The sequence below is a fragment of the Thalassophryne amazonica genome, chromosome 14, assembly GCF_902500255.1.
Source record: "Thalassophryne amazonica chromosome 14, fThaAma1.1, whole genome shotgun sequence".
Classification (NCBI taxonomy): Eukaryota; Metazoa; Chordata; class Actinopteri; order Batrachoidiformes; family Batrachoididae; genus Thalassophryne; species Thalassophryne amazonica.
Genome location: NC_047116.1, coordinates 91,242,991 through 91,260,792, shown reverse-complemented (window position 1 = coordinate 91,260,792; position 17,802 = coordinate 91,242,991). Strand labels below are relative to the sequence as shown.

Genomic DNA, 17,802 nt, shown 5'->3' with positions numbered 1-17,802 from the left:
AGTAAGATACAATTTACACTTTTTGCTTCTTACCAATATATATTTGATAAAGTAACAAAATTTGAAATAATTTTCAGGACACAATGTACAAACGTTTGTGTTGTTGGGTGGCAAATGGAATAACAAATTCATGAATTCTTAGGCCAATTTCTAATGTGGCATTCAAGGAGCATTGAGTTTATCTGAGGTCTGGTGGATAAGATATATATATATATATATGTATATATATATATATATATATATATATATATATATATATATATATATGTATGAAGCAGCAGGACCTTCGTGGCTGGCATGACGGTGCGGCTCGCACAAAAGACCGTTCCTCTACCAGGTCAGCCAAACCGGAACTCCCCATTAGCCAAGCTAGCGGGAACGTCTTTTCAATTTGGACCTGGGACTTTCATCCCGCTACATATATATCACACTCAGTCATCTTCCACTTAGTGATAAACTTTCTGTCTGGTAATCAGAGCATGTGGGTTCAAATCCTGTGACATTTTTTTATTTTTATTTAACCAGGGTTATATAACCGCGCACTTCTGTATTGCGTCCCCTTTTATGTATTATTTATATCAAGCCAGTGATATTCACAAATTATACTGCTGGTTTTATTTTATTTTCCTCCACATCAGCGGCGCGATGTGGTGCACCTCGTCCCAAGGAACACTGTCTTCCTGCTCGAAAGACACCATTGCCGTTGCACCGGGAACGTGCATGCCTGCCTGGCGGCGCCATGTTGTGTGGTTCGCTCATACGAGCTGTTTCGCTGTGAGTCGCCCTGAGTTGTACATATTCACACTATGTGTGAAGGGGCCCTAAGATGTGCAACAATCTGTGTTTCCACACAGTGAAAGCATCCTACACTGTGGGTCTTGTGCTCCAATATAAAAGGAAAGGAAGTGAGCACAACGAGGTCATGGACACACATTCCCTTTGATCTACAGCCTGCCTGGAGATCAAAGTTCATCTTTGTTTAAGAATTATGTAACCAGAGTTAAATCGGTTCGGGGGAGGAGACATTTATTCAGCTCTGTAAAAGTTTCAGATCAGTCTGCTGTCTGACTGCTCATATAGGTGATTGTTGCTATTTGCTATTTACGTCTTTATGTCACTTTATATTCAGTAAACATCGGCCAGGATTCCAACAAAATATAGTTTTAAAAGTGGATCAGTTCACGCAGGTCACATGATCTTCAGGCTTTGTGTGTGATGGATGCAGGTGTCGGTGATGGCTGCAGAAACCCAGACGTGCTACGAGGGTCAAGGTGTCCAGAACTTTCAGTTTTTCAGGTAAAAGCTGTCTGGATGTGCTCGGTGTTGGAAGTGGTGGAGGTATGTAGTGAATTTCAGTCCGTTTTTTGTATTGATTCTGAATTAGTATTTCCAAATTTGACACCTTAAAAACAAACTGCTGTCATCCTCGATTGTGCAGTTTTGACAGTACAAATTAAACTGTGCACTGCGTGTCAGGCAAACGCACAAAGTGCACAGTTTCATTTGTACTTCCAGCTGATGTCCAACGAGTCTGTGGGAAAGTTTTGTCTGTTCTTAAAACTTTGAGCAGACATCAGGTGATCTTTCCTGGTGGCTGCATGTTTGTTTACCGTTTCATCCTCTACTTTCTTGTTACTTCTGCAATACTCGTGTTTCTATCCTGTGGTTGTCTGATGCTTCAGACTGGGCTTCTGGTTGGCCAAAGCTCCAGCACAGGGTGTGAATTCAGCACCAGTGGAGAGAGGACAGTTCCTGACGCAGCCACATGTAGCACAGCTGTTCATTTAGCCACAGTCACACTGAAGAAAAGCACACATGGCGGTTTTTTTATGCAAGAAGGTGCTACAGAGGAAGAAACTTGCACAAATACAGTGAGAAAATATAATGCCTTGATCCCTGAGCTAGCTGGATTCTGGCCACATTTGCATTCAGACGTCACTGATTCCTGAACAAATCCTTGTCCCCCCCAGCACGTATATCAAAACCGGAAAATCGCTCTGCTGAATGCTGCTGTGTGTGTTGCCAGTGGAAATGTGATGTCTGTCAGAACCCCAAATCCAGCAGAAACTGACAGAATACTTGCCACTGGACAAATTATTTCAATACAATATTACTGTGTTTACTCAATCCGTCATAGTGTAACGACAACTTAACACGGATACCTGGAACAGTACAGACAAAATAAGACAGACATCCAGCTGTGTTCAGGTTTTCTTTCTTTTATGTTTTATTTTTCTGTTTCAGGGGAGATGGATGTGAAGATGATTTCACTACTGCAGTCTGTCTGTCCTGATGTGTCTATCACTGCAGACATTGTAGAAGGCAGCACTGACCTCATTGGAAAATTTAAAGGTATTGATTGACAAGTCAACTAAACCTAAATCTGAATATGGTGCAATTTCAATCATTTTGTTCTTTGGTTGCAGCTATGAGAAAGACGCAGTACCCAGTAACTGAGCAGTCTGGCTGTTTTGGTGACAAGTGTTATTTTATTATTATTATTTTTAAATTCAATTTAACACTCGTGGGAAAAAAATGAACTGATGTGGTCTTTTGTGGTTTATTTCTGAAACGAGCTGAAGCATAGACAAGTATTTTTAAGTAATGCTCAGGGTCGTCTGCATTTGAGATTGGGAGACACCTGGGACGAGCTTATGGAGTCATGAGGTCACTTGACAGGGGTGTTTGGCAATGCTGATATCTTTGCAGTGAAACCTGAAGCTGTGAGACTTGGACACACAAGTCTCACAGCCATACAGTAAAACTGGAAGCAAGACTAATGTGCCATGTTTTCAAATGTTTAATTACATTGCACATTTACCTCAACTTTGATCATCTGTTCAGTGACCAAAAGAAGAAGTTTACTTGAGTTCTTTGTGCCTCATGCAATAAAATTAATTATCTCATTAGCTTCTTACCACTAACAAAGTGTTTGCATTGTAAATAAATAATGTCCCTATAAAATTAGTTGTTGCATCTTGTTGCATGAAGTGGTAGGACCATGTTTCAAACATAATGTGATGTAGACTGCTGCAACTGGTTGTTTCCAGTGCAGACGGTTCTTGGTTCAAATCCACAGTTGACCATTCTCCATGTAATGGAGTGGCAAGAGGAAGGGCATGCAGCATAAATCTTGTGCTAATTCAAGATGAGGATCCACCTTGAATCTGCTGTGGTTTCCTCGAGTGACACAAGGGAAAAAAGGGACTTACATCTTACCCACATTTATAGTGCAGCAGATAAGCATCAGAATAATTTTGTTGATGATAAAAGCACCAAAATATGGTACAAACACTTCTGAGAAGTCCTTCTCTTCTTCTTCGGAAAAAAGCAACTAGCCACGTGTATTATTTTTTTGGGGGGGTGGGGGGGGGGGGGTGTAACGTTGAAGTCATTGTTTCATCTGTTCAAAAGTCCATTCTGGAAGTTTAGCAGCACTCCATCACAGAGAATCTCTCTGTGTGCTACTCTTACCTAGTTTAGCTTGTAAGACAATGCGGTTTACTGGGTTGTACCATTACTGTGCACAAGCAACTACTTGAGGGGAGGTGGTGGTCTGGTGGCTAAGCAGACTAGAGGATACTTGGTTCTCATCACACCAGAAAATCACTAATCAATAAAATCACCTTGGGCAAGGTCCTTAATCCCCCAAGCTGCTCCCAGTGTGCAGTTGAGCATCTTGAATTTATTTTTCATGGGATTAAAACTCTGGTGGTTGGCTCTCACTGCGGTATTGTATCACTTCCTGTTCCGGAGCACAGCGGTGTTTTTCTGTATCTGTTAGCTGTTTAATCTGCGCAGTTAGATTGATCTAGTTATCTAGATTACGATTTGTTTCCCAGTGTAATCTTTACGTGCCTTAACTAAAGCACTCCTTCTGCTGAATCACCTCTAAATTATTTACACATTATTCACTTTGCGTGTTTTTAGGAATCCGCTAGCTTAGCGTAGCTACTAGCTCTTAGCCGATTTAGCATGGCGGCTTCTCCTGTCTCTCCCGCACTTTTCTGCTCTGGGTGTGAAATGTTTAGTTATTCCTCGGCCTCCTTTAGCAGTAATGGTACTTGTAATAAGTGTAGCTTATTCGTAGCTTTGGAGGCCAGGCTGGGCGAATTGGAGACTCGGCTCCGCACCGTGGAAAATTCTACAGCTAGCCAGGCCCCTGTAGTCGGTGCGGACCAAGGTAGCTTAGCCGCCGTTAGTTCCCCCCTGGCAGATCCCGAGCAGCCGGGAAAGCAGGCTGACTGGGTGACTGTGAGGAGGAAGCGTAGCCCTAAACAGAAGCCCCGTGTACACCGCCAACCCGTTCACATCTCTAACCGTTTTTCCCCACTCGACGACACACCCGCCGAGGATCAAACTCTGGTTATTGGCGACTCTGTTTTGAGAAATGTGAAGTTAGCGACACCAGCAACCATAGTCAATTGTCTTCCGGGGGCCAGAGCAGGCGACATTGAAGGAAATTTGAAACTGCTGGTTAAGGCTAAGCGTAAATTTGGTAAGATTGTAATTCACGTCGGCAGTAATGACACCCGGTTACGCCAGTCGGAGGTCACTAAAATTAACATTAAATCGGTGTGTAACTTTGCAAAAACAATGTCGGACTCTGTAGTTTTCTCTGGGCCCCTCCCCAATCAGACCGGGAGTGACATGTTTAGCCGCATGTTCTCCTTGAATTGCTGGCTGTCTGAGTGGTGTCCAAAAAATGAGGTGGGCTTCATAGATAATTGGCAAAGCTTCTGGGGAAAACCTGGTCTTGTTAGGAGAGACGGCATCCATCCCACTTTGGATGGAGCAGCTCTCATTTCTAGAAATCTGGCTAATTTTCTTAAATCCTCCAAACCGTGACTATCCAGGGTTGGGACCAGGAAGCAGAGTTGTAGTCTTACACACCTCTCTGCAGCTTCACTCCCCCTGCCATCCCCTCATTACCCCATCCCCGTAGAGACGGTGCCTGCTCCCAGACTACCAATAACCAGCAAAAATCTATTTAAGCATAAAAATTCAAAAAGAAAAAATAATGTAGCACCTTCTACTGCACCACAGACTAAAACAGTTAAATGTGGTCTATTAAACATTAGGTCTCTCTCTTCTAAGTCCCTGTTGGTAAATGATATAATAATTGATCAACATATTGATTTATTCTGCCTAACAGAAACCTGGTTACAGCAGGATGAATATGTTAGTTTAAATGAGTCAACACCCCCGAGTCACACTAACTGTCAGAATGCTCGTAGCACGGGCCGGGGCGGTGGATTAGCAGCAATCTTCCATTCCAGCTTATTAATTAATCAAAAACCCAGACAGAGCTTTAATTCATTTGAAAGCTTGTCTCTTAGTCTTGTCCATCCAAATTGGAAGTCCCAAAAACCAGTTTTATTTGTTATTATCTATCGTCCACCTGGTCGTTACTGTGAGTTTCTCTGTGAATTTTCAGACCTTTTGTCTGACTTAGTGCTTAGCTCAGATAAGATAATTATAGTGGGCGATTTTAACATCCACACAGATGCTGAGAATGACAGCCTCAACACTGCATTTAATCTATTATTAGACTCTATTGGCTTTGCTCAAAAAGTAAATGAGTCCACCCACCACTTTAATCATATCTTAGATCTTGTTCTGACTTATGGTATGGAAATAGAAGACTTAACAGTATTCCCTGAAAACTCCCTTCTGTCTGATCATTTTTTAATAACATTTACATTTACTCTGATGGACTACCCAGCAGTAGGGAATAAGTTTCATTACACTAGAAGTCTTTCAGAAAGCGCTGTAACTAGGTTTAAGGATATGATTCCTTCTTTATGTTCTCTAATGCCATATAACAACACAGTGCAGAATAGCTACCTAAACTCTGTAAGGGAGATAGAGTATCTCGTCAATAGTTTTACATCCTCATTGAAGACAGCTTTGGATGCTGTAGCTCCTCTGAAAAAGAGAGCTTTAAATCAGAAGTGTCTGACTCCATGGTATAACTCTCAAACTCGTAGCTTAAAGCAGATAACCCGTAAGTTGGAGAGGAAATGGCGTCTCACTAATTTAGAAGATCTTCACTTAGCCTGGAAAAAGAGTCTGTTGCTCTATAAAAAAGCCCTCCGTAAAGCTAGGACATCTTTCTACTCATCACTAATTGAAGAAAATAAGAACAACCCCAGGTTTCTTTTCAGCACTGTAGCCAGGCTGACAAAGAGTCAGAGCTCTATTGAGCTGAGTATTCCATTAACTTTAACTAGTAATGAGTTCATGACTTTCTTTGCTAACAAAATTTTAACTATTAGAGAAAAAATTACTCATAACCATCCCAAAGACGTATCGTTATCTTTGGCTGCTTTCAGTGATGCCGGTATTTGGTTAGACTCTTTCTCTCCGATTGTTCTGTCTGAGTTATTTTCATTAGTTACTTCATCCAAACCATCAACATGTTTATTAGACCCCATTCCTACCAGGCTGCTCAAGGAAGCCCTACCATTATTTAATGCTTCGATCTTAAATATGATCAATCTATCTTTGTTAGTTGGCTATGTACCACAGGCTTTTAAGGTGGCAGTAATTAAACCATTACTTAAAAAGCCATCACTTGACCCAGCTATCTTAGCTAATTATAGGCCAATCTCCAACCTTCCTTTTCTCTCAAAAATTCTTGAAAGGGTAGTTGTAAAACAGCTAACTGATCATCTGCAGAGGAATGGTCTATTTGAAGAGTTTCAGTCAGGTTTTAGAATTCATCATAGTACAGAAACAGCATTAGTGAAGGTTACAAATGATCTTCTTATGACCTCGGACAGTGGACTCATCTCTGTGCTTGTTCTGTTAGACCTCAGTGCTGCTTTTGATACTGTTGACCATAAAATTTTATTACAGAGATTAGAGCATGCCATAGGTATTAAAGGCACTGCGCTGCGGTGGTTTGAATCATATTTGTCTAATAGATTACAATTTGTTCATGTAAATGGGGAATCTTCTTCACAGACTAAAGTTAATTATGGAGTTCCACAAGGTTCTGTGCTAGGACCAATTTTATTCACTTTATATATGCTTCCCTTAGGCAGTATTATTAGACGGTATTGCTTAAATTTTCATTGTTACGCAGATGATACCCAGCTTTATCTATCCATGAAGCCAGACGACACACACCAATTAGCTAAACTGCAGGATTGTCTTACAGACATAAAGACATGGATGACCTCTAATTTCCTGCTTTTAAACTCAGATAAAACTGAAGTTATTGTACTTGGCCCCACAAATCTTAGAAACATGGTGTCTAACCAGATTCTTACTCTGGATGGCATTACCCTGACCTCTAGTAATACTGTGAGAAATCTTGGAGTCATTTTTGATCAGGATATGTCATTCAAAGCGCATATTAAACAAATATGTAGGACTGCTTTTTTGCATTTACGCAATATCTCTAAAATCAGAAAGGTCTTGTCTCAGAGTGATGCTGAAAAACTAATTCATGCATTTATTTCCTCTAGGCTGGACTATTGTAATTCATTATTATCAGGTTGTCCTAAAAGTTCCCTAAAAAGCCTTCAGTTAATTCAAAATGCTGCAGCTAGAGTGCTGACGGGGACTAGAAGGAGAGAGCATATCTCACCCATATTGGCCTCTCTTCATTGGCTTCCTGTTAATTCTAGAATAGAATTTAAAATTCTTCTTCTTACTTATAAGGTTTTGAATAATCAGGTCCCTTCTTATCTTAGGGACCTCGTAGTACCATATCACCCCAATAGAGCGCTTCGCTCTCAGACTGCAGGCTTACTTGTAGTTCCTAGGGTTTGTAAGAGTAGAATGGGAGGCAGAGCCTTCAGCTTTCAGGCTCCTCTCCTGTGGAACCAGCTCCCAGTTCAGATCAGGGAGACAGACACCCTCTCTACTTTTAAGATTAGGCTTAAAACTTTCCTTTTTGCTAAAGCTTATAGTTAGGGCTGGATCAGGTGACCCTGAACCATCCCTTAGTTATGCTGCTATAGACGTAGACTGCTGGGGGGTTCCCATGATGCACTGTTTCTTTCTCTTTTTGCTCTGTATGCACCACTCTGCATTTAATCATTAGTGATCGATCTCTGCTCCCCTCCACAGCATGTCTTTTTCCTGGTTCTCTCCCTCAGCCCCAACCAGTCCCAGCAGAAGACTGCCCCTCCCTGAGCCTGGTTCTGCTGGAGGTTTCTTCCTGTTAAAAGGGAGTTTTTCCTTCCCACTGTAGCCAAGTGCTTGCTCACAGGGGGTCGTTTTGACCGTTGGGGTTTTACATCATTATTGTATGGCCTTGCCTTACAATATAAAGCGCCTTGGGGCAACTGTTTGTTGTGATTTGGCGCTATATAAAAAAAAAAAAAAATTGATTGATTGATTGATGGAAAAGTGCTATACAAATGCAGTCCATTTACCATAGGTAAGCAATGAGGACTAGTGTTCATCCAAACTACATGGCTGACTTTAAAAGCAAACATACTACTTTTACCACTAAACCCTTACACCCCAAACACTATCACATCAACACCATGCATGTACACTTATTACAAAACAAAGTAACAATTCATCTAAAAAGCATGAAAATACTGCCTGAAGTTAATTTCAAATCCCCCCTCATCCACAGTACAATATTTAACAGGTACAACATTGAAATAAACCAAGATTGTGCAAATACATAACGATATATTGGTCCTTATTGTAAAATATTTAGGAATTTATAGAAAAGCTTCATTATTTTTGAAATCATTGTTTTACTTGGTGTTTAGGTTTTGCTGTATAATTTTTACTTTTTCTTTCCTGTATATTCTGTGTAGGGTCTGTAGCAACGTCTGCCACCCTTCAGAAGATCCCATTTGCTTGGCACATTATGACTAGTGAAGAGTACGAGAAGCAAGTCCAGGCCGGGGGAAACGCAAAGAAATTTGACTTCATACACATGATTCAGGTGTTTTGGCTTTTCTGTGCAGAAATTAGCAGGTTGGCTAACTGGTTAGCACTGTTGTTTCGCAGTGACACCGTCAAAGGTTTACTTCTGACCTCGTCCGTTTTGTGAGAAGTTTGAATGTTCTCCCCGTGTTTATGTTCTGCTGTCCGGAGCTGCCCTAGTTTCGCGGTTTCTGGTTTTGCTTCGTATGTAAACAGTCATTGTCCCCTTCAATACGTACAAGTTCTACAGGTTCCACATGACGGTCAGTAAACATCCCAGAGCCATCGTCATGTTTGTGTTGCTCGATTCTTTCATTTGTCCGTCCGCAGTCAATTCTCAAGATCATCCGGGTATTTAACCTCTAGGGGCGGGTTTTGTCTGTGAACACGTCACCGAACTCAATACAAATACATGTGTTTTGGTCACTTTTCAAAGGGGTCAAACTCGTCAATAAAGTCAATTTAAGGTATAATGCTTCATTTCAGGTCAGCTTGGTGTATAAATCTCACCGTTCCAGGTGATGATAGCTGTCAGCTGGCCGTTAGAAGCAAGCGAGACAAAACCAAACCAGCTGATTTCAGTAGGCAAGCAATACAGACCGAGCGTCTTTTCACCGAGCGGACAGTCACAGAAGTACGAATTCTCGCCTTCGGATTGGCCACTTTGCCAAAGTGACGTTGCGCCAACTTCGAGAATGAGCTGTAAGCAGTCACATCGCCAACACGAATGGCTGGTAGCTATTTTGAGTCCCGTGTCCATGTCACAGCTCTCCTCTCGTGAACTCAGTTGAACACAGTTGTCCACCGTAGCTCTCTCTCCGACTCTTCGGGATCACACTTCTCAAAAACTGGAGCAATTGTTGCGGCTTTCTTGGTGAGACTCACCAACTCCCGCTGTAGATTTTCACTGCAGGGAACCGAAATTACAGTGAGACATTTGTCAGATGTGAGACTGTCATATTACTGAACTGTTCATGCTACTCCATGACAACAGACTTTGAGATACCACATTTGAAACTAGCTGTAAAAAAAAAACACTAAAAATAATTACAAAATAAAGTACATTAGCCAGGTGCTGCTTAGCAAAAATCATCACTGTATTAATGGTAATGGAAGTGCGTTTATCAGATTTTAAAAAATGGATGTTCACAACACAGTGCATTCTGGGTCGATTTTTCCTATATGTGGTGTGGAGAACTGAGTTTTGTGAGCATCATCTGTCTTTGATAGAATGTCTTTAAGTGTTAAACACCTGTTTGACTCCAGAGATGAGAGTAAAGATTGTCCTGTTTGACAGATGCTCTACTACGTGAAGGACCTTCAACAAACCATCAAGTTCTTCCACAGCCTCCTGAAAAACAACAGTCGCATTCTGGTTGTCATAAAAGCAGGTCATTTGAAAGTTATTGCAATTTATTTTAATTAAAAGCCATTGTCTGTGTTGTGTATTCAGTTTCTGAAGGAACCCAATATGCAGACAGTAACCACACAGGATGTATTCATGGATTTGGTTTTATTTAACAGCGTGGAAGTCCAGTCCAACAAACAAGAGTCTGATACGGTCAACTGAGAAACAAACATAGGCAACAAACAGCCTCGGTTAAACAAACAACTGGGAGGTGTCAAAGAATAATCTGGCAAAGCAAGGGGGAACAGTGCATGGCTAAAATAGTGATGCAAACAAAGAGACAAGCGACAGATGGTGTGATTAGGAATGTAACACAGCTGTGGGGGAGACCAGGTGACAAAGACACACCTACAAACAGAGACACTGACAAAGACAATGTGTCACAAACCCGTAGGAAGTCTGGGGATGAGGAGAAAACAAACACATACCAAAAGAAGTACACAACTAAAAGGGGAACCACAAAGTAAAAAATCCACAAACCGAAGAACAACTAACAATTAAGGTAGAACTCAAAACAAGTTAAAGTGTGCAAACATATAAAAAAAAGAACATGACTAACAGATAAGATACAGACAGGGAACAGATCACAACAGCCTGATGTTTGTCTTGTAGACTAAATCGACTCATAGAGAGGGAAATTCAAATGTTTTGTTCAGACTCATTGACAACTGTGGCTATTTGGCTCATGGAGACCAAGAATACTTCTTTTCCAGAACAAAACATCTGATATTTTTTTATCTCATGTTCAGCCAACAGTGGCTGGGGCATCCTGTGGAGCACCTACAGCAAGGAGCTCTGCATGAAAAGCATCTCTGACTACCGCTCAGCAAAAGACCTTGTTGCCTGTCTGAAGAGCCTGGGTCTGAAATATGAGGAGCACACCATTCCCAACAGCTTTGACATCACCGACTGTTTGGACCCAAGCAACAAGGTGGGAGCACGTCTGCTGAACTTCATGACAGACCAGGATAATTTCCATCAGTCGTTCACCCCAGAGGTCCGCGCTGGTATCTTGGACCTTCTCAGGAACAAGTGCAGCACTGAGAAGGATGGGAGGGTGATGTTTAACAGCACTCTGGCCTGCATACTCATTCACAATTGAGTTATTCCTCTTGTAACACCGAGGATACACATCTGAGCAACCAGAATGAAGCTGAGACACTACTGAATGTCGTATTTCTATAGAAATTACAGTTACCTTAAAATATAGTGACATTTAACTCAATAGTGCTGTGGTTATTGAAAAATTAATATCAACCAGCACAAAATTTGGAAATCACCTGACCATCAATTCAATATATTGCCAAAGTTGAAAGTGTAGGATTAGATAAATTTTACTTCTTTCTACCCCCTTTTTAGACATATTCACCATGTAATGTGGAGTTGCGTCAGGAAGGGCATCCGGCGTAAAACCTGTGCCAATTCAACATGCAGATCCACCTTGGATTTGCTGTGGCGACCCCGAGTGCAAAGAAGGGAGCAGCCGAAGGGACTTACTTTTACTAATTATGTGGCATGTGTGTCTGCACAAAAGTATTAGATGGATATGCTTACATTATCTGCATAATTAGTTAATTTGCATTTTTGTATCAGTCATATATATATATATGCGATGTGTCTGTATTAACACTAAAGAATAGGTGAATATGTGTCGATATTGATATTCTGGTCACTTGGTGGAATGTCTGAAAATAAAATACTCATTCATTCATTCAAAGTTAATTTAACTTATTTAAGAGCATGAATTCATATCTTTAAGTGTGGTTAAAAAAGGTATTTATAATTGTCAAAAATGCTTGATTTTTTTTTAAAGATACAACAAGTACAACTTACAGTTGTGAAAAATACTTTGAATAAAAAGAAGGTGTGTTATGGTCCCACCAAATAACGAAGGATGAATAATGAGCCACGTAGCACGTTTTTTTTAGTACGAGTCCAGTTATTCAACAATCGTGGGAGAATAGTGGTTCTGAGAGGTTCTTAGAGGCAGAATATTTGGCTAAAGAGGCTCATCACTGAGCGTGGCGTTAATTTCAAGAAGTTCAAAATTTTGCAACAGCATGGGGCAGTTTGTGTACGAGGTACTACGAGGGCAAACGAGGTTTAGAGGCATGTTTGTAGTGAGGACGAGGCTGTTAAAAGCCCATTATCTGAGCACCTGGAAGCTACGAGGACAGGACAGACTATTTTGGACAGGCTATTTTGTCTCCGCCCTCTTGTGCACTACAATCCCACCTGCTTTGTATGCTGGACACTGTATATAAAATAATTATTTTGTAGCTGATTAATCATTTTCTGTCAGAGCTTGGATGTTGAAAACACCTCGAATTGCTTCAGAGGGTAGAGGATATTTGGAGCTTTTTTTCTGTATCTGTCTCATGCGCTGAGGTGGAGAACATATTTGGAACAGCCTAAAAGCTAATTATTTGTAATGTTTTTGTTGTAATAGCTTGGTAAAACAGTTGCATGTTCCGTCTTCATAAGCAGCTGTAAAAGTATGTTTATGATAGATTAACATCTTGTTATAATGGATCAGATGAGGTACACTGTGAGTGCACTGACGCAATGATTCGCGCTCAAGACGAGCATTTACGCAAAACGCGAGCTCACAAAAGAGTGATTTTGCAGACATTAACAGATGAACACAAAGTTAAAAATTGGGTCACACTGTCAAAATGACTGTATACCTGCAGAAGAAATAAAGCCAGTGAGAAGAAGCGCAGCTGCAACTGTCCAGGAACCCGTGGTGCAGTTCTAGCTGGTCTGGTGCATTTAATGACTCTGGAACACAGGTGAACAGCAGTCTGGCGCACAGTGAACACCAGCCAGACTGTGTGACAACATCTTGAATGGATGCTGTGAATTGAAAACCCACATTTCTACAGGGACCAGGTGTGGGAGGGCTGGAGGTTTGGACCAAACTCGTGCCTAAATGTGCACCAACGTTGCGTTACATGGCTCATATGTTTGACGTGGATCATATGGTGCAACACAAGCCATTCGAGGCTGGACAGCTCAAATGACAAGTTGGTCGTGGGTGGCTCACTAGGCACATGTGAGGTACAGAGAAGCACATAGAGGCATCTTAATAGCGGATACATTCTACAATGTAGCTTAAAAGTGGATCATTCTTCGAATAATCGCTGACACACCCATGCGTGGCTCATTATTCATGGCTTATTATTCGGTGGGACCGAGGCTTTTAAACTGAATGGACTGTATAAAAGTGAAACGGCAAAATAAAGATTATATTAGTTCAAGCCTACAAATACTTCACATTTAGAGTTCACCTGCTTTACTGTCACGCTCAAAGGCGTACACTTTACCTCCAGCGGTGTGACGCGGGAGGGTGAAATGTTTTCCACATCAGGAAAGTCTTGGTTTTAACAGGTTAACTCCTCAAACAGTCAGACTGACTACACGAGCATCCTGTCACAAAGTCGTGTCCCCCTTCAGATGGCTCCTATGGGTTTTTTGTTTTAATTTAACCTTTATTTAACCAGGTTGAGTCCCGTTGAGATCGAGACCTCTTTTGCAAGGGAGACCTGAGCAATTACAGTTTCCAATTCACCAAACCTGCATGTCTTTAAATGTGGGAGGAAACCGGATCACTCAGAGGAAACCCACACAAACACATGGACAACATGCAAACTCCACACAGAAACGCCACAGGTGGGAATCGATCCCATTACCTTCTTGCCGTGAGGCAACAGTGCTAAGCACTAAACTACCATGCTGCCAGTTGGTTGGTTTAGTTGGAAATGTCACACATGGGCTACCAGGTGCAACAAAGGTGACAAAATTCCATATTATTAGAATAACAGGAGTGCAGATGGCTGCATGGAGCTTCATTAAGAAAGAAAGAAACTGTCACCTCAACACTGCAAAAAAGGGGCATCTAAAAACAAGATAAAAACGCTAAATCTGGGGAAAATGATCTTGCTGCATGGACCGATAATTTTACTTGACAATATGTCTTGAATTAAGATTTTTAAATCTCGAAATAAGCATGTCGAACACTTGAAATGAGAGATTTACCCTTAAAATAAGATAAATTATCTAACACTTCTAAATCTAAAGGTTTCTGTTTTGTTTTTTCATCTTGGAACACTGCAAATTGTATGGTTCTTTTACCAACATGGACGAGGCATTGGATTTTGATACACCTTTTTTTCTTCCTTAAATAGTACACTGAGAAGTATAGTATAAAGTATACTTAGGAAGTAGACTTGATGTTGACGGGTATTTATTTGTGTTGACTTAATAGCATTCATTTAATAAAATTAAATTTGTGCCCTACAACTGTGGATCTTCAGTGTCCTGCAAAGTTAATGGGATTGTCAAGAACCTCTGTAAAGGTTCCTCATGATGACTCATCAGTTTCTCCCACGTGCCTTTTGATATACTCAAAGGCACAAACGTCACTAAAGACATATGAGTTAAAAGAGGGGAAAAGGCAACTAAAAACTGGATTTTGGTGGTCATGAATGTTTAAAAGTCCTCAACATCCACCAGATGGTGCGATATGCCTAAAGTTTCAAGAGATGACATCATGGTGTATTACAGTACTTCCCCACGAGATGGCGCACTGGTTGTGAGACATATATGTTAAGGCTTCCTTAATGAAATACAACTGAAGAGGAATTGTAAAAGGTGTGGACACCATCATTCTTTTTGTTTCCACTCCTACTCAGCCACTAATACTCTGAAAGTAAAAGCTGTCTGCTGTGGCTACACACACACACACACACACACACACACACACACACACACACACACACACACACACACACACACACACACACACACACACACACACACACACACACATAAGCCAAACCAAAGGCTCGTCTCAAGCTGTCTGGTAAATGCATTCTGGCTGCTCATTTACCTCATTAGCTTTAATAGATCAGTAATTGAAATCCATCAGAAACTCTTGTCAGTGCCCTCACCCCACCCACGACGTGCGCACACTTTCAGCACCTGCTCAGGCTCCATTACTCGGGGTCCTCGCTGGGCCCCGCTCATACAGCCCAGTGACAGAACATTTGTCACTGAGATAATCAACCTCAAGACACCGTTTGCCGCTAATGCTCTTCAAGAACTGTTTACCTCGCATGCCAGTTGGAGTCTGATAATGGAAGAAGTTCCTCCGCAAGATAAACGTGATGAAATATTCACAGAATACCTTGTTTTCCAAGAGATTAATTAGGCTTGGAGGTGCCGAGCAGCAGGACGGAGTGTTAGCCGGATGCTGTTTTTATTTGACTGTTAATTAACTGAAGTACATTTGCATTTCACAGTGAACCTCAGTCTTCTTATTGCTGGCACGAGGTGACGACAGCAGGGCGGACTGACGCCGGGCGAACAGGTTGAAGCCTATAAAATATCAATCAAGCCAGCAATCCTGTACTTTTACTGTCCAATCTGAAGAGCTGTGTACCTTCACGCATCTTCTGCGCGTACGTTACGGTAATCATTATTGGCTCGTCTTGACTCGAGCACGCTTTGTTTAGTCTTTCGAGCACATCGACTCATTTAACACAACAAAACCAATCTGTTCCACGTGCACTCTGCCTGTTATCATTCAGCTGTTAGCCCAGCTTTAGATTTATTGCTTTCTGAGAGCAGCAGACTGCAAATCCCTCTGCAGTCTGTCTTCAGAGTTTTGAAAAATACTCAATTTCAGGTGAGTCACAGTTGGGGTAGTTTTCTTGGAATAAATTAGATCAATGAAAGCTTTTTTTTTTTTTTGTCACAGAAAAACACTGGACATGATGCATGGAAAAATAGAATATCGACTTTTTACACAACATCTGCGTTGACTTAAAAGATTTTTCACTAACCATGTCATTGGTGTCACAAAACAACAAACGGTGCAAAAGTGAATTAGTGCCGTATTTATTCAGGAAAGGTTGTTCCAAAGTGTTCAGACACTGAAATAATAATGTTGATCACATTTATTATAATCCACACATATACAAAATTCACTCTATATTTTCCATCCATCCATCCATTTTCTTCCACTTTATCTGGAGTCGGGTCGCGGGGGCAGCAGCGCAAACAAAATTCACTCTATATTTTCCATTTGTTGAAAATGTTTTAACCTCCCAGTGTGTTTGGGTGAAATTCAGCCTGATTTCAAGTATAGATGGTATAGAAAGGTATGTCAAGTATAGACATACCTTTAATTTTTTTTTTAACCAAACATTGGTGTACTGAAAACAAAAAGCACATTTTAAGCTTTTTTTCTTTCTTTCTATAAACACTTTTTGATATTTCATACATCATGTTGTGGTTAAATAATAGGTCATGAGACAGAATAAACAGAATAAACAGTCAAACGAATCCCTCAGGTTTTTCAACCAAGAGTCAGTAACACCCCTCGGAGAAACAAAGTGCACGTAGACCCAGATTGACTGTCTGGACCTTAGATTTTCTTTGGCACTGGCGTCATTTGTTGTGTTATAATATCATGGTGTCCTGGGTCAGGAACACAGTTGAGTCAAGACCATCCTGATGTATTCGCATCCCAACAGTCACTGCGTCCACCACACCTGGCAACAGCACAGGCAGACATCTGGTCCATCTCTACCTGCAGCAGCCAGGTGAAAGCAGGTGTTTTCTTGACCTTTTTCCATTTAATGGGGTCCTCAACACTAACGCAGCTACGTGCTGGATCATACCGAGACAAACCTGACCAAAATGTCCTCACTGATGTTACGCAATGCAGGTAGCTCACGGTATCTGAGTCCATTTGACCCGTTTCCAGCAACATGCAAGGATCCTCTGATCAGACTTAGTACAGGCTGAGGCAGAGAAACACATACAGCTAGGACCATAAGTAATTGGACAGTGTAATTACATTGGACATTACATTGGAGTTGAAATCAAACATTCAAGATGTTTGGAGTGCTAATGGTTTGCTTTAATTCAAGGCAAATTCATTCATTCGTTCATTCATTCTACTGCTTAGCCAGGTCATGGTGGCAGCAGACAAAGCAGCTCATTCCACATTTCCCTATGCTTGGCCAAGTTGTGTAACTCTTCCTGCGGGATTCCAGGGGGTTCCTGAGTTTACAATTTGGCCTGTGAAAATGGAGGGACTGTGTATTATAATTGACATAATTAATGCATGAATGTAATATTTAGTTAGTTATTCATGAGAGGTCAAAAAGCCATCAGGACGCATAAGAGTATCCCACTACTCTGGGCCAGCTGAAAATCCCAGCATTATATTCTGGATCGCTAGACTCACGCTCATAAAGGTACTTGTATCAGATTTAGACAATTGGGTCAAATTTAGATATAGATGGGTCAAATTTAGATATAGATGGACTGCTTGTTGGGAGGTAATGGTCTAGTTGTTAAGCATTGGGCTTAAGAAAAGAGGATCCTCGGTTCAAACCCCAGCTTGACCGGAAAATCACTATTAGCCTTGGTCAAGGTCCTTAATCCCCAAATTGTTCCCGGTGTGTAGTGAGTGCCTTGCA

At 41.2% G+C, this 17,802-nt stretch overlaps 1 protein-coding gene across 1 annotated transcript; it reads left to right on the top strand.

Moving 5' to 3' along the window:
* Positions 1-1,028: 1,028 nt before the first annotated feature.
* LOC117525156 (histamine N-methyltransferase-like) lies at positions 1,029-11,594 on the top strand. The gene is given in 7 exon segments (XM_034187006.1): positions 1,029-1,080; positions 1,226-1,293; positions 1,295-1,338; positions 2,245-2,352; positions 8,790-8,920; positions 10,199-10,292; positions 11,059-11,594. Coding segments are annotated over 6 exon segments (789 nt in total). The 5' UTR covers positions 1,029-1,080; positions 1,226-1,234; the 3' UTR covers positions 11,412-11,594.
* The last annotated feature ends 6,208 nt before the right edge of the window (positions 11,595-17,802 follow it).